The 24,918-nt window shown below is 37.8% G+C and overlaps 1 protein-coding gene across 4 annotated transcripts in view; it reads left to right on the top strand.

The window, feature by feature from the left end:
- The window catches only part of srgap1a (SLIT-ROBO Rho GTPase activating protein 1a), a 122,266-nt gene that overhangs the window by 40,466 nt on the left and 56,882 nt on the right, over window positions 1-24,918 (top strand). For all 4 annotated transcript variants that reach the window (XM_061970118.2, XM_061970119.2, XM_061970116.2 and 1 more), the window contains exons 2-4: window positions 8,012-8,207; window positions 15,952-16,114; window positions 23,132-23,194. In XM_061970118.2, the coding sequence (XP_061826102.1) occupies window positions 8,012-8,207; window positions 15,952-16,114; window positions 23,132-23,194 (422 nt within the window). The remainder of the gene's footprint in view (window positions 1-8,011; window positions 8,208-15,951; window positions 16,115-23,131; window positions 23,195-24,918) is intronic.

The raw sequence follows: 24,918 nt of genomic DNA, 5'->3' as shown, positions 1-24,918 counted from the left end.
TTGTCTGCTATTTAACATCAGCATAGCCATTTGAGACAGAATATTTATACTATGTGCCAGTATTACAGCGGATGTTTTAAGGATCCGCAAATCCTAATGTGACGTCATAGGACAACCAGAAAAGTAATTCAGTTATCAGCGGCATATGACCAATGGTCTCATTAGAGAGTGTGCATGGACACTTGGACTTCACACATAGGTATGAAAATACAAAAAAACTAACTATTTGAGAAATCAGACTAATTTAGTGCATGGAAACGTAGTGATTGTTACACGTTGTTGTTCCTGCCTAATTTACAGAAGAAACAAACGTAAGTTTTGATTCGATAGTTGACGTGTTGTGTTTGAGCACCACACAGAGAGCGACACAATCCTGCCATCCAACCATCAAGACTAAAAAAGCTTGTGCAAAGTTGAAGAAACGGAGGACCAAATCAGAGAAACAAACCATTAAAAAAATCCCACCAGTTCGCAGCTGACCCGGTGAGTCAGCCCCACCGTAGTGTCAGTACGCATCACACAAGCTGTTGGTACACAGACAAACATATCACTTGTCAATACTGACCTCTCCGCTTGGTAACTCAAATACGTCCACATGGAACAAAAACAGCGATATCTTAGTTCCTATTGTTACACGATTGAGACGACAGTGGTCACAAGAGAAACAAGCAACCATGAAAACAAGTTGCTTATAACAAGTCGTATTGGCAACACTGGAAGGAGAAGCAGCCCAAAGGAGACACTGCATTAGTCTGGTCTTCAAGGTAAATGCAGAACAAAATGATTAGATTATTTCATAAAACTAATGTACAATGGAACCTTGATTTTCGTGCGTTTTATTGGTGCGCTCCAAAACCAAAAAACAAAATAAGGAAAATAATTGTACCTTGTGTCTGGGAATATTCGAGGCATTGTTGAACACTCAGAGTTTTGGAGTAATAAAAGAGCAGTGGCTCCACTTAGACACCTCCAGGCAACTACAACCCTAGACACCCTCCCCCCACCACATCCCACCTCCCCGGATTGTAAATAATCAAATGTATATACTTGTTCTTATGCTTTCTGAGCTCGCTGTACATATCCTACGAACCAAACCTAACCCCCCCCCCCAAGCAGCATGCAAAATGAATGAATGAAGCGTTTGTACATCACGACATGGTCCACACAAAGAGGCATATTTGGTGCAATGTAAATGTTCATAAACCAAAAAGGACGCAAGTAGAGGCGTTCGTGAATCGACGGTCCACTGTAGTTGTTTGTAGTACATGATCTTGTCATGCCTTTAAGACAATGTTCTTGTCTAAAAGTTTTTCTTTACATAAGGCATGTTACATGTTCAAATTGTGGTGTTTTGGTAGGGTCAAGAATTGAATCAATTTCAATGAGTGGGGCTACTTTGAAATGTTACTGCTAATTTATATCTCATGGAGTCCATGTGCACAGGATCATTACTCTGCATGAGAAAATATAATTTTGCATAGATTCAGCACTTTTAATATAAACTGAGCATTCTGGTTCAAGCTAATTTCCACTCTATTTTAGCAGCCATTTTCAGGATCACTGTAGCCTGCAAGCGCTTCCATTGGAACTTTGCCTGTGGTTTTGAAAGCCAAGATCATGTCGGTCAGATGTCGTAATGGTTTTCGCACTGCCAACTCTAATAATTTGAGATAAAATGCCTTACTAAGCAGCAAAAATGCTGTGTGTAAGTTTGGCTATGATGTGATCTTTTTTTATTTTATCCAGCACAGTTACTATTTCAAAGGACTGGGCGCCTTACTAAAAAACCTTAAGTGGGATTGACCTTTTAATGTGTGCGTGTATCACATATAGTGACAAATAAAGAGGCACAATGTACAACAGAAGTTCTTTACAGAACAATTTAAAGACACCATGTGGTCTTTCATATTTCTTAGTAGCTTTGTAACTAACCATTTAGAAAAAAAAGGCTCTTCCTCTTGTAGCTGCTACTTGTGTATTTCCATTTGGAGCAGATTCTGATATTTTCAGGTAAAATAATGAAATCACCTGAAGTCAAATACCCCTTTAGCTCATCTACAGTATGTAACCGTGAATGAAAGAGCTTTTTTTTTTTGCGATCCAGATTCAAAGGTTTGTAAAAGTGACTAACTTCACTATATAGACACAGCACTGCAGCTATTGGCTGATTTATAGGGATGCTTAACATTTTACGGCATACCATGGATAATTAGCTCTTTTTGCCATACGATTCCACTCACACTCTCAATTGAAAGTTTGTGTTGACAATAAAGAATCATTGACATGTTGGGTTTTAATAATTTTTGTGTGTTATGTAATTAGCTTTGATGGTGCCTTGCATGTTGTACATCAAATCTTAAACAGGGTGGTGAGGATTTCCTCTAGTGCCAAACAGATGACCAAAGCCATACTTCATCTCCTGCTGCCTTTTCAGGTTCCCCTCAAGACTCTGCAAACGCAACCTCACAATTGATGTGGTTCGGCGTGCCCTAGATAGTTGTTGGCAGAGGCAGTAATCAACTTGGGAAAACTGTAAAAACTATTTTGAGACTTCGACTTTTATGAAAATGTGTTCCTGCTTTCACCACAAGTAACTTTTTAGAAATTGCAAGAAGACCCAGTATAAAATGCTGTGTCCTCGTACTGGCAGTACAACAGTGGGTGAAATGTACTAAAGCTATAAAGCTTGTGGACTAGTACCCATCTAGCTCGGCAATTTCTTGAACAAAAGAATTGTCAGAGCTGCTATTTTGAACATATTTGTCATTATGAAAGTGGCATTGGGAATAATGTGATGTGGCCTGCACAGAAACATTTGGGTATCATCCAGTTTAGAAACAAAGGGACTATAGTCCAACCTGATCACAGCAGAGACCATACAGTGCTATTTCATTGTCCGTATCAACAGCGTGTGCTCTTTGGGGCACATTGACTGAAACTATCAGTCAGCTAGATTTGTTGCTGACAGCTTTATGGCCCTTTCTAAAGCTGATTCTGTCACCATGACAAAAATGTTATATTATCAAAGAACACCAAGTGTGTGTGGATTGTATTGTGATAGATAACTTTAGAAAAATCAGTTGCCTTTTGACTGCATTGATGTTTATCGGTATCATGTACAATATAGGCTTTTGTCAACAGATTTTACATGTAAAGTAGCTGTTCTTGTCTTCTCTCAATCTTTTTGTCTGCAAAGATCACAGGAGGCTTTGTATTTTACAAAAATCCCTCATCACAGAAGCCTCCAGACTTGAAACATACAGAGAATATATTGCATAGAATATCAAATAATTGATGAATTTGTGACCTCAGGATCGCAAACATGCATATTGTATTAGTAGACAAGTATTACAATAACAAGGATTACTTTTGAACTCAGTCATGTTGGATTTGTCCAAAGCTATTTAAAACTACTGTAATTATGGATGCTAGTGGATCCCTGATTACGACAGCAGTCTATGGTTGCAATAAGCGCAATATTTATGTGAGCGTGTTTGTTTCGTCACTGAGTGCAGTTGGTCCAAGGTCGAGCACACGTCATATTCACTTAAAGTATTACACCTATGGTTTTCCCCCCTATGTAGGCGACAGGTATGTGGCTTAAACTATACAGTAAGTGCCGTGCCATTTATTCCTCAATAATGAGCTATCAAATAGTGTGATGCTTTTATTTAATAACAAATTACACAATATAGCATAGAGACAATAACCTCACTGAGAGGAGATCTCCTTCATAAATAAAGCACAATTGAAATGTTATCAGTCACATTTATGAACAACAAATATCTCACCCCTCGTTTTGGCAAAGTATTTTTTTTGGTGGTGAAAGTTAGAGACCTGCCCTATCATAAAGCTGCACACTGAATGTATTCTGTTTTAAGTTAAGCAGGGCATACTCTTCTTAAACAAATATGTTTATTTGTGTTCTGTTAAGTTAAGCATGGAATATTTAAGACAAGAAAAACAAAAATATGCACTTAATTCTTACTATATTTACTGTCACCAAGTTCTAAGCAAATCAATGGCTTGCAGTTCAATAAAACATTTAAAACATTTTACTGTATGACATTTTGACTCCAAAATTAAATTGTTATCCATATATATATTTTCTTAAGCAAATTGTATTTATGCAAGCAAATAATAACCTGTGATTAATCATGATTCTTGAGCTGGAGTGTCAAACGTACGGCCCACGGGCTGTGTAAGGTCCACCAACATGTTTAATCCGGCCCGCGGCCAGCAAAATGAGTTTGTAAAGTATAAAAATGGGCTGCAATTTTTTCATGAAAAAAACTGCTGTTATAAATGTGTCCACTGGATGACGCAATAGCAATTTCAGTGTAACCCACATCACGCTGTTTAAAGATGACGCGTCAGCTGACTTTAAGTGCCCTCTGGATTGGCTGAGCTAGGGGAATCAGCGCAGGTGCAAGCAATCAGCTGCAGTTTTGTGGCTGGGGGCAGACTAAGGCTGCAGTGATGCACAATCCTTTTTTTATTGCAAATTATCCACTCAATAGATAAAATAAGGAAACGGTAAGATGCAAGACTTAAGTTTAATATGACCAGCATATTTGTAGTTAGAATTCTGTGCAGCACTCGCAATTTGTTGATGGCACGATGTGCACTCTGAACTCCATTGTAAAAATGTGTGTTTCTGAATTAGTTGTTTGTTCTATTTTATTTTATGCTTAAATCTACCATGTTCACATTGGTTACATTTGTAGTTATGTTACCTTTAATTCGGCTATTATGGTGTCAGCTTGACAATTGTTTAGATTGTATTATATTTATAATATTTGAATGATGACAAATGAATGCGTTGTGGGAGTTGTGGATGTTACCAATGTGGCGGCTTGAGAAAACACTCAGATGTTTTTCCAAACACGTCTTTAATGAACTGCCAACATGAGAATGCTAAACGGGAAGTGCTTAAAGTTTAATGGCTTTGTAAATATACTGAGACAAAGTCTAAGTTTGTTGTGTTCTTCATGGTCTTTTTGAAAATGCATAATTTTTTTCCTCAGAATTTTCAACTAACTTGAAGTGTTTTGCCAAGAGGATTAGTTGTCTTCAGAAAAACAGCAGGGTTTCCCCTGGAGTCGTGTATAAAGAGAGTATGGCCAACTTGGTTTCAGGCGATCTCAAAGATTGGTCAAAAGGCACTCACATGACTATAGAGCGCCATCACTACTACTAACTTTGAGCTGATGCTATGTGTTTGCGGTTTTTCCTCGTTACTTTTTCGACACAGATTTGTTTTTTAAGTCTGTGTATATTATTTTTAATAAAATATAGGCAAATGATAAAATTGTGTTGTATTGACCATCCCCCACCACACCCCTAGCCATATCCCCGCCGCCAATAGTATATTGATAGAATCCTTATGTAAGACAAGCACACATATGTTTTTCTTTTTTTAGGCATTCTAACAAATAAATAATTGCGAGCAAAATTCTGCTTACAATGGAGCTATTTTGCCTATAAAGCGCTTCAAAAACATCAAAAAACCTCCATTAAGGTTGTATATATTCACTGTAAGTATGTGTAATGTAGTAACAGGCACATTCATAATATCATGTAATAATGACATATTTTGGTCATTTTAAGCACATGGCGGCGCATTAATTCCACAAATGCTTTTTTCCTTTAACATCACTGATTGCTACTCACTGCAGTCATCACGAGAGCCAACAAACCTAATAAAACATCACTTACTTAACAATCCCTGCTTTCACTGCAGGGATGCCGACTGTTGGGATGTTGATATATTCCCATTTAGATGAAAAATGACTCATAATTCTCGCGAATAAAAAAGGGGTGTGGAACAAAGCGTCTTTTCATGTCTTTTTCGCCATGTCCGGGTCAAAGTTGGCTGTCAAAGTGTACCAACTTCTCAGTTTGTGTCCACACCATTTTACTATCAAGATGAGACATTATTTATGATCTAGAATAAACTTTCACCAGTGCCGAGGCGAGAAAGCAGCTCACCAGCTGATAATGTCAATACAGCCAGCATAAGGAAGTTACCCCTCTGTGACAATGCACCGCTAAAAATAGTTATTTAACGTTAGCACTTATAACAACAATATCCCTAATAATTGGTTGATATTCAGGTTATGAAATGTAAATGGGTATTGTTGGCGCTTTTTGGATGGTTATTTATTGGGTTTTACGGTAGGAATAAAACCAATGACGTCATAGCTTCTATTGGCTCAATTGTAAGCATACTTTTATTTATGCTTATTTACGAGTAAGAATGCATTAAAAAACGCGTGTTCTTGTCTCTCATAAGGATTGTGAATTATAGGCAAAAATGCTCAAAAAAGTTTAAAGCACTCATTGGTACATTTCTGTTACAAAATGATTATGCTTTGACTAAAAATACTGATAAAATTTGTTCAATGAGGTATTGCACCAGTAAATGTAAAGAGTTTTGCATTTAATTAACAGGTATTTTTGTTTTGATTTAAATAAAGAAAACTAATAATATACTGATAATTGTGGATTATTGATATACCGTATTTTTCGGAGTATAAATATCTCCGCAGTATAAGTCGCACCGGCCGAAAATGCATAATAAAGAAGGAAAAAAACATATATAAGTCGCATTTTTGGGGGAAATTTATTTGATAAAACCCAACACCAAGAATAGACATTTGAAAGGCAATTTAAAATAAATAAAGAATAGTGAACAACAGGCTGAATAAGTGTACGTTATATGACGCATAAATAACCAACTGAGAACGTGCCTGGTATGTTAACGTAACATATTATGGTAAGAGTCATTCAAATAACTATAACATATCGAACATGCTATATGTTTACCAAACAATCTGTCACTCCTAATTGCTAAATCCCAGGAAATCTTATACGTCTAGTCTCTTACATGAATGAGCTAATTAATATTATTAGATTTTTTTACGGTAATGTGTTAATAATTTCACACATAAGTCGCTCCTGAGTATAACTATGAAAAAAACTGCGACTTATAGTCCGAAAAATACGGTACATGTGTACATGGGTTCAGTGAACCTTCTACCCCTAGTAGATGTAATGGTACGGTGCAATCACGGTTCGTTTAAAGGTCAAGGTTTAGTTATTTTTTGGCAAAGTAAGGGAACAAAATACAAATCCTAAAATGTTTGAGCTTTTTGTGTAAACGGCTTTAAAAAGTTTTAGAATTTAATAAATGAAACTATCAAATGCTTGGAGGTAATGCTCTAATACAATTCTCTAAAACAAATAAATATGAAAAAATATATATGCAGTCTATACACTGTGAAATAGTTAACAGGGGTGTCCATACTTTTTAATCCACCTAGGGTACAGATGAACAAAACTACAACATTGAGAGATGCTGCAGGCCACTCTGATTCATTTTGTGCAATAGAGACACAAAAAACAATCCAATGTAGGTCAGCATATGCTAAGCTATCAAAACAAACAGCCGCAACTTATCACACCTGAATTTTGTCTTACCTGCAAATTAGTGATACTAAATTTCTCCTTAATAAATAATTGTGTTTGTTTATTATGCAAATATAATACAATTCCTTTACACTTAACTTGTGTGCTTTCTCCAGTATTTATTAACACAGGATCTATCTGTGTTGGCCCTGTGATGAGGTGGCGACTTGTCCAGGGTGTAGCCCGCCTTCCGCCCGATTGTAGCTGAGATAGGCTCCAGCGCCCCCCGCAACCCCGAAGGGAATAAGCGGTAGAAAATGGATGGATGGATGGATGAGTGTTTAATTCTCGGATACATTGACAATACGTAGTTGAAGTGACCCGATTTCTGTTTCTATTCTTCTCTCCATGTGTCCAGTTTGAAAACAAATTGTACATCCTTTGACTATATAAACCAGGCCTCAAACATATGTGGATAAAAATTTCACCTGAGTAAGATGGACCAATGTGACATACCCCGCATGCAATGTTAAAACTGGACAAAGACAAAGTGCCACGTTGCGGCTTTATTCTGATGCATTTTGTGTTTGTTCTTTATCAGAAATCCGGGCCCAGTTAGTGGAACAGCAGAAATGCATGGACCAGCAGACAGAGATGAGGGTCCAGCTATTGCAGGACCTTCAGGATTTCTTCAGGAAGAAGGCGGAGATTGAGATGGAATACTCCAGAAACCTGGAGAAACTGGCTGAACGCTTCATGGCCAAGACTCGCAGCACTAAGGACCACCAGCAGTATAAGTGAGTTGACTGATCCTTATGGTTTTTATGTGTTTACTTAATGTTGTCACATATTGTGGGGACACTTTTAGGTGTGTGTGTGCATGTGTGTGAGACACTGTTTATACAAAAGAGCAAGACATCACTTAAATATATTTGATGGTCTGTCACAAAATTGATCTCATTGGATCCTGTACAAGAGCTGTGTTAAAAATGCAGCCTTTGTAAGTCAATAGCAATGTTCCCATTTATATGTTGTAATACATCTGCTGAGTGTTGTTGTCTGTGTAAAATTGATGAGCGGACACGGTTCTGATATGGTTATAGTGTCATCTTTTATACAGAAAGTTAAGGCAGGACATTAAGAAAATGCATGAAGGTACTAACTGCTGAAATTGGTCTACTTTTATTTTTGTACTGCCTATTTCTTCTCTTTACTCCCTTGACCCACTTTGCACCGATGAAGTGTACTTGTTAAAAATGCAGACATTAGCATATGGTATCAGCTAGTGGTGAGAATAAAAATACAACTTATACTTTTCTTACCGCCTGTAAATAGATTTTGCTTGCTGTATGAAGCTCCAATAGCTCTAGCAGCTGTAAGTGTGAGCGGATTGGCTCTGGGGTTTTCATTGAATGGTGTATGGTCACAAGAGCATATTTCTTAAACAAACACAAGACATTTAAACAGCATAAAAAATTCTCCTGTGTGTTTTAAACCATGAGGTCTGTATTTCCGTGCTCACATAAACGGCACACGCACAGTGAAGCCTTTGTGATCACGATCTCTGGCCTGTTTTTGTTGGACAGATTTGTCTGTGGTGTGAAAAAAATGAGTTTTCACTCGGCCTGAAGCCTTAAGTCCGTGTTCATATGGCAGGTCAGCTTGGCAGAGTAGCAAAATGTTAAAATAGCACCACAATGACTAGCTAGAATTTCTGGGTAATTAGTCTAGACAAGCAACATTCTGTGGGGAGCCCCTGCTGGGCCTTTTAGAGGAACAGCAATTCTGCAGCAAGTTGAAATAATATACTTTAAGTCAATATGTGACATATTTTTCAAATGTGGGACAATTCTGTTCTTGTTCCCCATTATACAGAATACAGATTTAATGTGCAACCTACTCTTGAATACACAAAAAGTCAATACCTCATGTTTTACATATTTCCGCTTAGCTGGAATACTTACATATTTTACCATCTGATAGGGACTTTGAACTTTTCCTTAATTTTTACTGGCTAGGGCTTGGGCGTGACCAATATGACAACATCCTACAATTTGCATAATAGGCAATGATGCGCATATATATATATATATATATATATATATATATATATATATATTAAAAGGGTAAAAATTTTATACATATCTTAAAAAAACAAATGTATTGTTATATTAGTAATAACATACATTACAGGCCAAAAGTTTGGACACACCTTTTCATTCAATGTGTTTTCTTTATTTTCACGACTTTTCACATTGTAGATTGTCACTGAAGGCATCAAAACTATGAATGAACATATGTAGAGTTATGTACTTAACAAAAAAGTTGAAATTACTCAAAATATGTTTTATTTTCTAGTTTCTTCAAAATAACCACCCTTTACTCCTTTGGTAAATAAATAACCAAAAAATGTATATTTTGTTGTTTTTTTACTGTACCAAAAATGAACCGAACCGTAACTTCTAAACCGAGGTACGTACTGAACTGAAATTTTTGTGTACCGTTACACCCCTAGTATATATATATATATATACTGTATATATATATATACTGTATATATACACACAGTATATAGATATATATATATATAGATAATACCAAAATGTGTAATAGGATAGGATAGACCTTTTATTCATCAAACAATGGGGAAATTACATTGTTGCAGTGCAGGTTTTTACATAGTTACAAAAGTAAAGCGTAATGAAAAAATAAATACTACATATTGCTCACTAATATGTATAGATTGAAGATGAAATACAAAAAAACCCCACTAATATCCGTATTAGTAACTAATGTAAAGTATCCAAACAACAAAGGAATGAGTGCTAATTACATTTTAACAGAAGTGTAGATAGAACATGTTAAAACAGAAAGTAAGCGGATATTAACAGTAAATGGACAATTAGATTAATAATACATTTTTTACCGGTTGTCCCTCATAATTTTGACAAATCAATAGAATGAGACATATATGTTACTACATATGTCAAAAGCCATATTAGGAGCTTTTGTCTGCTTACTTACTACTAAAAGAGTAGTTGTCTAGAGTGTTCACTATCTTATTTTATGTCAAAATTCTTCATACTTAAAATAGAAGATTTTCTATTAAAATAAAAGAAAACATTTTGTGGTCCCTTTTATTTTTGAAAAGTATCAAAAAATATCGAAATCCATTTTGGTATCGGTACCAAAATAATTTTATCAGACAACCCTATTTCCCAACTATTTAGACAATAATGGATGTTTTTGGATGATAAATCTATTCTGATTTAAAAGATGTGTAAAACAGTTGAAAGTTAAAGGAAATCAAGTTTGTGCTGTTTTGCCCTTTTTTTTTTATACACACCAGGTGTTAAAAAAACATTTTTACTTGGTAAAAAGGATATACTGTATTTTTCGGAGTATAAGTCGCTCCGGAGTATAAGTCGCACCGGCCGAAAATACATAGCAAAGAAGGGAAAAAACACATAAGTCGCACTGTAGTATAAGTCGCATTTTTTGGGGAAATTTATTTGATAAAACCCAACACCAAGAATAGACATTTGAAAGGCAATTTAAAATAAATAAAGAATAGTGAATAGGCTGAATAAGTAAGTGTACGTTATATGACGCATAAATAACCAACTGAGAACGTGCCTGGTATGTTAACGTAACATATTATGGTAAGAGTCATTCAAACAACTATAACATATAGAACATGCTATACGTTTACCAAACAATCTGTCACTCCTAATCGCTAAATCCGATTAAATCTTATACAGTACGTCTTGTCTCTTACATGAATGAGCGAAATATTATTTGATATTTTATGGTAATGTTTTAACAATTTCACACACAAGTTGCTCCTGAGTATAAGTCGCACCCCCGGCCAAATTATGAAAAAAAACTGTGACTTATAGTCCGAAAAATTCGGTAAGTGAAATGTCAGTTCCTGTGCTGCAGCTGTAAAAACTTCTGCTGCTGTTTTTTTAATGAAATACATTATCAGAGAGTTACTGGAAGACTTTACCATTTTGCCTTGCTGTTGATAAGATCTCATGTTTCAATATCCTGCAGAAAGGACGTGGCAATCCTTCACTACCAGCAGCCCACACTGTCCTCTGGGCATTCTTTTATGTTGACCTCCTTGATTTAGACTACATGAAAGACCAGAACACACATTCAAAACAGTAACCGCAGCCAAAAGTTTAACATACAGGTTATTTTTGCTCCTTTTACGCCCTTTGTGGACAGTTGTTTGTGTAATAACCGCATAGTATCTCCTTATGGCCCCTCTATCTGTCTGTCTGTCTGACCCAGTTCCTGCCCAAGGCAAGGAGGAAGTGATGACATTGGGAGATTTTCCTGGTATTATGTGGGGTGAGCAACTCCCAATGTTAGACCTCTGGCCAAGTCGCTTCATATAAAATACTATACAGTACAAACATACTCCAGTGTGCGTGCGCAATTGTATGGTCATTGTTTCGTATAGAGCATATGTTACTATTTTTTTGCTCATAACCTTAATTAGATTGACTTAAGTATTGACTTCAAATTGGGGAACAACACAATCCAGGGAGATGGAAACTGCTGTCATTATGTCACCATTTTTGAAAAAGCTCAAGATATACTTTGTCCAGCGTCATGTTTGTGCCTTGTGGACACCTGGACATAATATATACATAGTCAAGTGCAAAAAGAAAGTATGAATTAATAAACACACAAACGTGCTATCGTTCCATCAGAGTGGATCAACTGATACATAATGCAGGAAGAGTATATAGTAATTGCCCTTTGACAGAAGTGTCTGTGATGCTGTCCAGTACCATTTATCTTTTGCGTCACTTTACTTATTTGTTTTTTTCTTTGCTTTTTCCCCCCCCATCCTACACTCTCTTTGCACATGGCTAGCTCAATCACGCAGCTCCAGTACATCACTTTTCCTGGGCTTTTTGGAATTTACATCCTGTTTTTGCAATTTTTTTCAATGAACTTTTTGCCCATTTGTTATGTTTATCAGTTATTCAACAATGCCCACCTTCTGTCCTTGCAGCAGATGGGGTACAAATACTGAAAGGCCAGTTCAAGGCCAGGTCATTTGCCAAATTCTGTGTTTTTCACCTGTTGTGTTGACAAGGGCTGCCTGTCTGTATAAACTGTTCTTGTGGGGCAAGAGCAGAGGGCATTCTTCATATGGTTCCTGTAAGACTTGACCCCTCACTCAGCCTCAGAACTTCCCCCAAAGGCACGCACAGATATTCACACTCATGTTCTTCTGTAATGGATTAACCCAGAGAATGTGTGCCTTGAGGGCGGAGTGATTGCAGTGCTCCAACTCACTCTGGTCTGGACAGTTTACTAGAGAACAGCAGCACAGCTTGTCAGTGGGATGCCTATTATTTTAATGTGCTCTAACATAGGGTCGCACGATATAGGCGACATATTATATAAATTTGGCTAACGATAAACCTTTTAATACAATCGTTGTATTGTGATAATGGATGTTTATTGCAAATTGTAGCAATTTCCCACAAATTTGACAGCGACAAGCAAATGAATGCCATTGCAATGTAGCGTCCTCGCTAGTGGCTAATGTCCCTCCAGAGTGCAGCAAAGCCATTTCTAAAACAGCAATCATCGCCTCCATGGCAGCAAATAAATACATTGTGTCACCGCCAGATGATAATGAATAGCTCAACATGCTACACTATACACCGTAGGAGGAGCATATGCTAAATGCAAGCTCGAGCTCGTGAATGTAAACAAAGGAAGGTGAATCTATAAAAATATTGATAGTAACAATTCAAAGTAAATTAACACTATGAAGTTGATACTACCTTAGTTGGATTGATATTTTTAGTCAGCTTTTTGTTATTGTTCACAAACTCAGGAAATAAGTCCCTGGACACCGGAGGGCTTTAAGGGCAAAAACCAAAAGATTTAAATCGGAACCAATAGTAGGAAGTAATTTAAATATTGAAATTATATTGTGACACCACCATCCTGTGTTTTTGTCTGATTACAACTTTAATCAAAAATGTAATCATTTAATGATCTTAAATATTTACTTTGTTCCAAATGTTTTTATATCATTCATAATTCTTATGTGAGACAAGCACACATGCTTTTCTATATTTCAAGAATTCTAACTCGTAAATAAACGCTAGCAAAAGTCAGCTAACAATCAAGGTAATGGGATTTGTTCTATTCCGCCTATAAAGCTCTCTTAAAAAAACATCCAAAAACCTCCATCTGCAGTACAAGCCAAAAGTTTGGGCACACCTTCTCCCCATTCAATGTGTTTTCTTTATTTTCATGACTATTTACATTGTACATTGTCACTGAAGGCATCAGAACTATGAATGAACATATGTGGAGTTATGTACTTAACAAAAAAAGGTGAAATGACTGAAAACATGTTTTACATTCTAGTTTCTTCAAAATAGCCACCCTTTTCTCTATTACTGCTTTGCACACTCTTGGTATTCTCTCGATGAGCTTCAAGCACACCTGTGAAGTGAAAACCATTTCAGGTGACTAGTTTTAAGGTACACTTTAACAGAAGTGTCGATAAAACCGCGTTACAGCAAAACATTAACAGTAAATTAACAAGTAGACTACATATTATTTTGTTTACATTGTTATTTATATGCCAAATAATATATAGTGATATATATCGTTATCGTAAGAGGGTGCAACATACATCACATCATAGATTTTAGGCCATCCCTAATTCTGTCTGGCTCTCGGTTGCAATTCCCTCCCTCTCTGTTGTCTCACCTGCTTTGCTTCTTTGTCTCGTCTTACCTTGTCTTAACTTTCAAGAGCCTTTCTTCTGCACTTTTCTCTGAAAATGTAATAAATATATGATAAATGATAAATGGGTTATACTTGTATAGTGCTTTTCTACCTTCAAAGTACTCAAAGCGCTTTGACAGTATTTCCACATTCACCCATTCACACACACATTCACACACTGATGGCGGGAGCTGCCATGCAAGGCGCTAACCAGCACCCATCAGGAGCAAGGGTGAAGTGTCTTGCCCAAGGACACAACGGACGTGACTAGCATAACCAGGACTCTCAAATCCATTGATCTTCTCTAAGAGAAGCGCAGATTCTGGGGAACCTGCCGGTCCTGACGAGACGTTTATTGCCGGATACATGAGGGTCTTTTGGGAGAAGTGGCCAGGTCTGTGACCTTAGTTCTTTCCGTCATGGACGTGAAAGATTTTTTTTTGGAACCACTCAGTGGCCTAGTGGTTAGAGTGTCCGCCCTGAGATCGGTAGGTTGTGAGTTAAAACCCCGGCCGAGTCATACAAAAGACTATAAAAATGGCACCCATTACCTCCCACTCAGCATCAAGAGTTGGAATTGGGGGTTAAATCATCAAAAAATGATTCCCGGGCGCGGCCACTGCTGTTGCCCACTGCTGTTGCCCACTGCTCCCCTCACCTCCCAGGGGGTGATTAAGGGTGATGGGTCAAATGCAGAGAATAATTTCTCCACACCTAGTGTGTGTGTGACAATCATTGGTACTTTAACTTTAACTGTAATAACAGGGCATCTGCTGATTGGATTGAGCCTATCGACAAATTCGGAAGACGATAGCAGCCATTCAAGGAGCCCAAAGGCTGTTCATCGCGATGGACGGATTGGGCAGAGCTGTGGGCACTTAAACTTTGGCGATCTTGGAATTGAATGGCAAATTGGATAACATATCGGAGAAGCTTTCCACTCTCTAACGTGAAATTGTGATCAATTTGAGAGGCAGATTAGTCAATAAAATCAGACAAATCCACTGGAAAGTGTTTGCTCGCCTGAATTTAATAATCCTTATTTACAATTTGGCTCCTTCTGTGAATGGTTTTGGCCAGGTCTTACTGTAAATATCCTGGTGACACCAGCGCTGTGAAAGATGCGCTGAAACCCTCCCTCCTACAAGAACTTCTGGGATGTTTTCTCTGTTCGGGGACGCAGAGCGCAGCGACCTCCAAGCCTATAGACAATACATGCATCAATGGACGTCCCCGTTGATAGTCTTAAGTGTTTTTTGTGTGCCGCGACATGTGCTTATGTGCTTACTATGCTGGGGTTTTTTGCGTGATCTCAAGCTGCTGGAATTGATCTCATTGTATTTTTTTAAGTGCAATGACAGTAAAATGCTATTCTATTCCACTGTAACACATTATGCATGTCTTCTGTGAAAAGTCCTTCAAAGTTCTTAACTTTCTTTTAAGAATACTCCTGCAGATTCTCCATACTCATGTACACAAAGAGATAATTCTATGAGTATTTAAAGCATGCATGGCCCAGAGAGCTGCATGAGCTCTGCCCCAGAAATGTCATGGGCACAAATGTGTCATACTTATCAGTGTTGTTTGTAATATATGCAGGACTTTTAGAGCCGGCGGTATCTGGGACATTTAACACCAAGGGAGGCCTATGACGCATTGCTCCTTTGGCTCTGTTATTTTCCGACTCATTGAGTGACTGTTACAGACTTCTAGGAAAAATGACAAAATCTCAGTGTTCTGAATCGAAATTCCCTCCTTCCCTAGAAAAGACCAGAATCTGTTGTCACCTGTCAACTGTTGGTACCTGCTGCTGAACCAGGTGAGGAGGGAGAGTAAGGACCATGCCACTCTGAGCGACATCTACCTGAACAATGTCATCATGAGGTTCATGCAGGTTAGCGAGGACTCCACACGACTACTGAAGAAGGTGAGGTCTATTATGATCCTTCCAATTTCTAACACCATTAAGCAAATACATTTTTTTACAAAAACATTTCTTAAGGCGATATGCATATCTGTGTTTGTTTGTAACATGGTTTAGGTTGAATAATTAGCTCATCACTGGTTTAACCTCCTCAGCCCCAAAAACGTGCATTAAGAAGGATACCGATCCCATTCCTGCTTTGCGTGTATTTCATTGGTCAAATTGATATTAGAAATTGTGTTATATTGTTATTTTGACAGCAGCATTTTGGAGCCTGAAAACACTTCAACCCCAACCAACGTGTGTTTTAAAGTTACATACTGTATACACTAACACAGAGTTCAATACCTTGGTTTTCATTAGTATTTGCAACTCTCTTTGGCCCTGCATGGTGGGTTGTTTTTCAGTACTCAATAAGCACACTGACTTGTAGTGCAACTGTTTTGAGCGAGTTGATGGCAGGCTAACACAAGCATGTTTTGAATGAAAGACCTGTCAGGAACACAGTTGCACACATGCTGTGTATTAACAACACTACATGACTGAGTCCCAAACTTGTCGAATTCTTTGTTTAGGCACTTAAGTCCATGGAATGATACGCGGGCAAACCGACTTGTTTGTTAGGCACGGTATTTGGCCGTACGATAACTGAGACGGTATAGCACGAAATCTATAGCACAAACCGAATCCTTTATGCTTTTGATTAAGACCTTTGTGGTTTAGGTTATTGTTTATTTGTTTCTAAAGTGACTGAAAATTAACATAATCATACACATTCATCAACAAAGTATTTTAGTAATATAATATATTTATAAATATTTACATTTGGTTGTATCTCTTTTTGAGAGTTACATTTCAGAAATGCAGTGTTGATCAACATAATTTCACATAACTAGGGCTTTACTGCTTGAAGACCAAAGCTTCACGACAAAAAACGGTCCCCACCACAAAGATGACAACTCCCTAGTGGATTATGAGTTCCTTTGCTCTTGGAGTCACATGAATTTACCACAGACCCAAATTACAAGGTGGCTTTGCCTTAGAGGCATTCTGTTGTGTCAGTTTAGCTTGAGTGACTATTTCTATCTGGTCTGTCTATGAGTCTGTCTTTCTTTCTGGCTGTTAAGTCCTGCAAACCATAAGCCATAAACCTTCAACCCCCTGTTGAGGTAAGGTCCTTTCATTCATGTTCTCAGAAACAGGAAACTGCTGCTCCCATATCCTTCGGTGTTTGAAGTGTCACAGATCTTTTAATGATATCAAATTTTACAAAGCTGTTATACAGATATGTCTGTCCTTGACCTATCTTTACACATAGAATGCTACAAAACTTTTCATATGAATGAAATTAATTATGTTTATAATATAAGGCTAAGTTCCTTTGAGCTTTGTTGTACTATGGCTTTTTATCGCAACAGTCAAAGTAAAACAGTGAATAGCAGGACAGAGTTTGCAGGTTTACGCCAATTTTTTTTAATGACATTCCACTTTTTTTTTTTTTCGTATTACAGTGTTTTCACAGGACTGGATTGTCTTTGTGGCATTCGGTTGCCGGGTGTCAGTGCTTTATCAAGTTGTCATCAACTTTGCATTTTTAGCTCCAATGCAAAACTCTGTGTGGAAAGGTTAAACTGAGTTTTTTGTTTTGTTGTATAACAAATGAGCAACATTATCTCCTATTTTTAAACCTCATTTAACAGATCATGAACCTATTGTCGCACATTTTAGAACATGCATGAGCGATTAAAGAAAACATTAAGGATGTTTCCTGGGCTTCAAGTAACTGTGTGCTGTTGTTAGAAATAATACACACAACATATGTCTCATATCTCTATATTGATGAACAGGTACAGTATGTGTGTATGAGGTGTGTTAAGAAGCAGAGTTAAAATATCATCCACTACGGAGTAAGAAGGATACGTTTTAGTGACAAGATCATTATAATTTGTTGTGAGCAAAGAGCATGGACGATAAAACCAAATCTTAAAAAAACCTAAAAACAGATGACAAATCTCTATGTGGTGGTCCAAATTTAATTGTAGCGAGCTGCCACTAATAAAGTTTTAGTGAAAAGACAATTATAATTTGTTGTGAGCAAAGAGCAGGGACGATAAAACCAAATCTTAAAAAAAAACTAAAAACGGATGACTAATCTTTGTGGTGGTCCAAATTTAATTATGGCGAGCTGCCACTAATAAATACATTAATAGTAAACTCTGATTTAATTAAGCTCTATATTTGCATTGTGTACAACTTCAGTATTTAATTTCACAATAAATTCAGGTGACATTGTGCAGAAACATGGCAATTTAGTGGGAGGTCCAGGTTATAGGAGACAACTGCTCACTCTCTAATTAAAGAGTTTTCAAGCCTTTGATCCCAGCAGAGCTTCAATAATGAGGCACAAGCAACAAAATAGTTCCAGAAGTTACTTGGGATCCTTCACAGTTTTGAGGACACATCTGTGTTGTTGCCATCCTTGCTTAAAATACGTGTTTTTGTTTCCTGTTGCTCTCAGATTTCATGTTGTGAGAGTGAAAAGAAGTCCCGGTACCCCATAGTGCCCATCATGTCTTCATCAACATGGTCCGGTTGATCTGTGTTGCTATTTACTTTCTGGATGGAGGACATAAAAAAATTACATAAATTCTTCACTTTTGTCAAGGCACTCATCTCCTTCTTTTTCCTCTGCTGAGCCAGAATGTATCACATGTATTCACTTTACATTATTCATACCGCTAGTCGCTTGTTATACACTTGCCTCCTTTATTTATAGAAGTCACGTTCTGTGGCTGCAGCTACCTGCTTTTCAACCTTTCAAAAAAGGCTTAAGGATATTTTTTGTTGACATTTTTAATTTGCAATCTATGTGACTAGTGTCTATTTTACAGCTGTGAATTTGCGGCTGTGTGGTATGATCATCTGAAATTTAATATTTCACAGGAAGCAGTATATTATCAGATATATGTTTTTTTTTTTACCCCTCATTCCCAGCCTCCCTAGAATGAGTTGAGATACTGTAATTTAGCAGTCACTTTATATCTCAGCAATTTTCCATGGTCATAAGTTTCTGGTAGTCAGATGAATGATAAAATTGCTGCTAAGTGAGTTTCCTCTGTGGTGTGGCTTGCACTCTTCGTCACACTGCAACATGATGCATTGCTGCACGGATCGTGTGTTGGGAATGTCCTCTTCCTGTCAATAAGTAAAGCACACGAGAGAGAGAGTGTTCTCTCCTTGACAGAAGCAGCAGCAGCCTAGTACATCTGCAGCTGCTTTTCACTACAATGACTTGGTTGACTCTTGACAAAAGTGGTATTCCAAGAGAGACAGGACTTGTGTGAGCTTGTTCGCTCACAAATTATCTCCTTTTAGAAATTCAATCTTCAAACGGTTGTGTCGCCAATGTTTTTTTTTGTCGCATTAAACTGAACTTCATTGTCTCAACATCCACAGACCAGGTGGCGTGCGAACCTGACCTATAGAGTCTCCTTTTTTGAAGTATTTACTACTTCAGTTAAAACTACAGACATTGTGAGATTAAAAGGATAGGCCTATTTCAGGGATGTTTTAATTAATTAAACTACGGCTGTCTTCGAATAAGGATTTTCATAGTGAAATCTGATTTGTTCGATTTTGCCTAAAGTCGACGATCAGTTGAATGTATGGTGTTTTCTTTAAGAGAAATAAACAGATGATATGTAGTAGTGGTACTGGTCCTGAATTGTCAGTAGTGTGACATTAATTTGCTCTAGCACTTACATATGTGAATAATTCCAGGTAATTTAAGGTACATCAAAATTCAATCTTATTAAAATGAACGAAACAAAGATCCCAATTGCGATTTTTTTTCTACCTCAAAATAAAGGCTAAACCAGTTTGTGAGGTCTACTCTGGTACGCAGGGCCAAGAGGACATCAAGCTTGACTAAAAGAGGAAGTTAAAGTAATAACGTTTCTGAATGAGAACCAGAGGAAGACCTTTTTCAAGAGGAGAGTTACATTTTCGGGCAGGGCCGTGCGTCCCCGCCATGTCCAGTTTACAGCAGGTCAGTCGCGGGATTCTGCCAGCCAGAGGCGCACGATGGCACGACAAGCTCCTTGTCTGACATCCTCCAAACAATATTAGTAAAATATTGTTGTTGGCAAATTATAAACCAATAGTTTTTATGTAATAACAGATGTGGTAAAGGATTTTAGGACCGTGACATCTCACCATGAAGCAATGACCCCTGTGAGGAGGTCTGAAGTGACTGCCAAAACTTAGATTTATTTTTTACTCTCGAAAAACTATTTGTCTGCACACAACAATATTTTACAAATATTTATAGAAGAAATTATGATCCCTATCGATTTATCCTCCAAATACTCTTGCTGTACACGGGGAAGGAATATTAATAACAGACGATTCGACTACAAGGGTGATAGTCAAATCAGACTCCTCCGAATCGGTTCTTTACATCTCTGACTATTTGAAGACAGCCAAAAATTAAACTACTGAATATAAATTCAACGTTACAATGGTTAAGTAATGAATGAATAAATCAGCATGACTTGCATTTTTAATATACAAAATGCATGTGGTAATTTTTGATTTTGAAAGGTTATTGAACTATTAGTCTCTGCCTCTAAACATATGGAACATTATGGTTTGCCTCTTCCCTGTATTTACAGCTCATGCCAACATACTTTTGCAGCCTTTTTGATGCTGAGAAGACCTTTCATTAAGCTCTGGAACACTTCCAAATTCTCTGAATGCAGACGAGTTAATGACCGTTAGATTTGACAGATAGTCAAATGTTTAGTCCTCTGAACTGATGCTTGTTAAATGATTTCCCTTTTGACAAGGCATGTGTTTAGGAGCCTTTTTTTATCTTTTGCAAGAATGTGGTTTGAAAGGTTTCCTCAGATGCGGTGGTGCTACAAAGACAAACTGCAGCTGTACTTTAAACCTGCTGAGTTTTCATGTGATGTCACATTTGAGGTATTTTTTCTAAAAAAAATCTTGTGAATTGTACCATCTTAGGGGTTTTCAACATTAGAGGTTCCATTATCCACAATTGATTTCCAAACAAATGCATGGTTGCCTGTTTCTAAGATTGGCTGGTTTCTAAATTTATAGGCTCCTCAGATTTGATAAGAGGTGCAGGTTAGGAAATTAACAGTCCAGAATTATATTGTAGGCTAGTTAACCAGCAAGGTTCTCTAATTCTAGACACCAGCCTGGCAGCCTTTATTAAGAATGTAATCCACTTTACTATGTACTGAATCAGATCGTCTACAATGCAGCTTTAGAACGTGTGAATTGGAAGAGTGTCGAGCTTGTGCATCTTGTAGGCTTTTTCTGTTCTGGAAAGCTGAGGTCAATCGTGTTAGATTTTAATTGTCTTAAAAGTACTGTTACACACCAAACCATGCTCAGATGTCGCTCTTTTGGAGTAGGGCCAGAGTGTGCTACATCCACTTTCCCCCCCCCCAAACAGTTGTGAAAATATTCCAAGAGGGTTTTCCATCAGCTTTGGATCTACCAACTACCCATTTTGTTTTGAAGGCTTGGTTGTGTGGTTATGATACTGTTTATTGCACTTGTATGTATGTATATCCATCCATCCATTTTCTACCGCTTGTCCCTTTCGGGGTCGCGGGGGGTGCTGGAGCCTATCTCAGCTGCATATGTATCTATGTATGTATGAATATGTATGTATGTATTGTATGAATGTGTGTGTGTGTGTGTGTGTATGTGTGTGTGTATATATATATATATATATATATATATATATATATATATATATATATATATATATATTATATAATTTATTACAGTCGCGATCAAAAGTTTACATACACTTGTAAAGAACATAATGTCATGGCTGTCTTGAGTTACCAATAATTTCTACAACTCTTATTTTTTTGTGATAGAGTGATTGGATCACAAAAAACATTCATGAAGTTTGGTTCCTTTATGAATTTATTATGGGTCAACTATAAATGTGACCAAATCTGCTGGGTCAAAAGTATACATACAGCAATGTTAATATTTGGTTACATGTCCCTTGGCAAGTTTCACTGCAATAAGGCGCTTTTGGTAGCCATCCACAAGCTTCTGGTTGAATTTTTGACCACTCCTCTTGACAAAATTGGTGCAGTTCAGCTAAATTTGTTGGTTTTCTGACATGGACTTGTTTCATCAGCATTGCCCACACGTTAAAGTCAGGACTTTGGGAAGGCCATTGTAAAACCTTAATTCTAGCCTGATTTAGCCATTCCTTTACCACTTTTGACGTGTGTTTGAGGTCATTGTTCTGTTGGAACACCCAACTGCGCCCAAGACCCAACCTCCGGGCTGATGATTTTAGGTTGTCCTGAAGAATTTGGAGGTAATCCACCTTTTTCATTGTCCCATTTAAAGCACCAGTTCCATTGGCAGCAAAACAGGCCCAGAGCATAATACTACCACCACCATGCTTGACGGTGGGCATGGTGTTCCTGAGATTAAAGGCCTCGCCTTTTCTCCTCCAAACATATTGCTGGGTATTGTGGCCAAACAGCTCAATTGTTGTTTCATCTGACATCACATGGACAAATATAAGACCTTCTGGAGGAAAGTTCTGTTGTCAGATGAAACAAAAATGGAGCTCTTTGCCATGTCCAATTGCATTCTTTCATGTGAGGGGTGCTAAGAGGTTTTGTCACAGGGCCACACAATCAAACAGCACGTCTACAAACAGATCCTGCGATATTTGCTTCGGTCAGGGTGCGAGAAAATGCAAGCGTTTTGGCAGGACAACTCGTGGTTGTTTTAATATGACAACGTGGCTGCTCACAACGTCCTGAGCATATGACCGTTCCTGGCCGTTTGGGTTTGTATATATTTTGTAATACCATTCCTGGAACTTTATCTGGCACACCTCGCTTATGCTTTGATTTCCCATGTGTAAATCCATTATTTCATCAAGTGAAACTGTTTTAAGTAATTTGCTGTCTCTTTCTCATTGGTTTCTTTATCTCTTTTTTTTCTCAGAGCAAGGAAATCGCATTCCAGCTCCAGGAAGACTTAATGAAGGTCCTTAATGAGCTGTACACAGTAAGTAATAATGATTTTCCCTTTTCAAGCTAATGTGTTTTGATGGCATTGCACCCTGGCTTTCTCAGAACGACTGACAGTATCCTTTTGTGTACACTTAGAGTTGCATTATTGGGATCATTAATCATGTTTAATTTTGAAGGTGACACACACCAAAATCTACAAAATAAAAATATGATTTACGGTATACAGGACATTAGTGATGGGTAACTAGCGCCTCAGTGAGCCAATGACACACTCGCTAGCTGTATTGACACGTCACTGATACTGTATTGCTGTTCCATAATGGTCATCTGACATCCACTGAATTTAAAAATTAATTACATTTATCTTGCAAATAAAATGAATAGTTGGCAAATGTAATTGTTTTCGTTTTTATTTTAAACAAATAGCTGCACAAAAAAGCGTAACTGGTCAATGAGCCAAATATAATGAGGAAACAATGAACATTTCCCGTATTTAGCGCTATAAGATCAAAATGATCCCAGACTTTAAAAATGTTTTTAATTTTTTTTAGCAGCATCCATCTGAAGTGGGCACGAACAGTGTTTACCTTCAAACTTAAAACTCCTTCCATCAATCCGCAGAGCTTATTGAATAAACTTCGAGACATTCCAAAGTTTTATTTCCATTCTCTGTCCTAAAATTCCTTCAAAACAAATTTCTGAGTGTCTCCCACCAGTGTTTGCTTTGAACTTACGTCCTCCAATAGAGCAACTCCAAGACTTTCTTGGTAGTAGTGTCATGTTTGTAGCACAATATAAGTTATTGATGCGGTCTCCTATTTAAATGGTAAATGGGTTATACTTATATAGCGTTTTTCTACCTTCAAGGTACTCAAAGCGCTTTGACACTATTTCCACATTCACCCATTCACACACACATTCACACACTGATGGCGGGAGCTGCCATGCAAGGTCCTAACCCAGACCCATCAGGAGCAAGGGTGAAGTGTCTTGCTCAAGGACACAACGGACGTGACTAGGTTGGTAGCAGGTGGGGATCGAACCAGGAACCCTCAGGTTTTTGGCACGGCCACTCTCCCAACCGCGCCACGTCGTATTATTTGTCATCTCTGCCAATATTACAGCAGACATCAAGCACAACAAGAACCGGGCTTTAGCGGTGAAGATGCCTTGTTTTGGTGTGACGTCATAGGTCAACCGTGAAAACAATACATTTATCTGCGCTAAAAGGAAATAAGCGCCCCCCAGTGTAGGGGAGGCACACGGCATATGACTAATAGTTGTATTAGAGAGAGTGCATGTACACTGGAACTTCACATGTAGGTGTGAAAATACAGAAAACCAAACTGTCTAAGAAATCAGACTAATTTAGTGAATGGAAATGTAGTGACTATTGTCACTCTCAGGACTCTCCTAGATTTGACCTGGTTTCACCCCTTTGGATAGACAGAAGCACACAAACTTTGACTCCATGCACACCCTGGTAAGCTATTGCATCAGACATCCAGAGTCCCAAAGTCTGCCACCACCAGTAAAATAACAGGTCTGGTCTGTCTCTAAATATGTCCATCTAAAAGAAGAAGCAGAGTAAACACGACCGTGCCAGATTCCAGACCTCTAAATGAGGAGTACATGGCCCAAGGTCAGTTAACCATCTCTAAATTAGTTTGAGTTGGGCCAAACCACACCAAAGACAAAGTGTCTGCTCTGCTGTTCCCTTCGTGCAGAAATAACCTGGGAGAAAAATGTTTAGATTAC

The sequence above is a fragment of the Nerophis lumbriciformis genome, linkage group LG10 (assembly GCF_033978685.3).
Source record: "Nerophis lumbriciformis linkage group LG10, RoL_Nlum_v2.1, whole genome shotgun sequence".
NCBI lineage: Eukaryota > Metazoa > Chordata > Actinopteri > Syngnathiformes > Syngnathidae > Nerophis > Nerophis lumbriciformis.
This window is presented reverse-complemented; position numbering and strand designations above follow the sequence as displayed.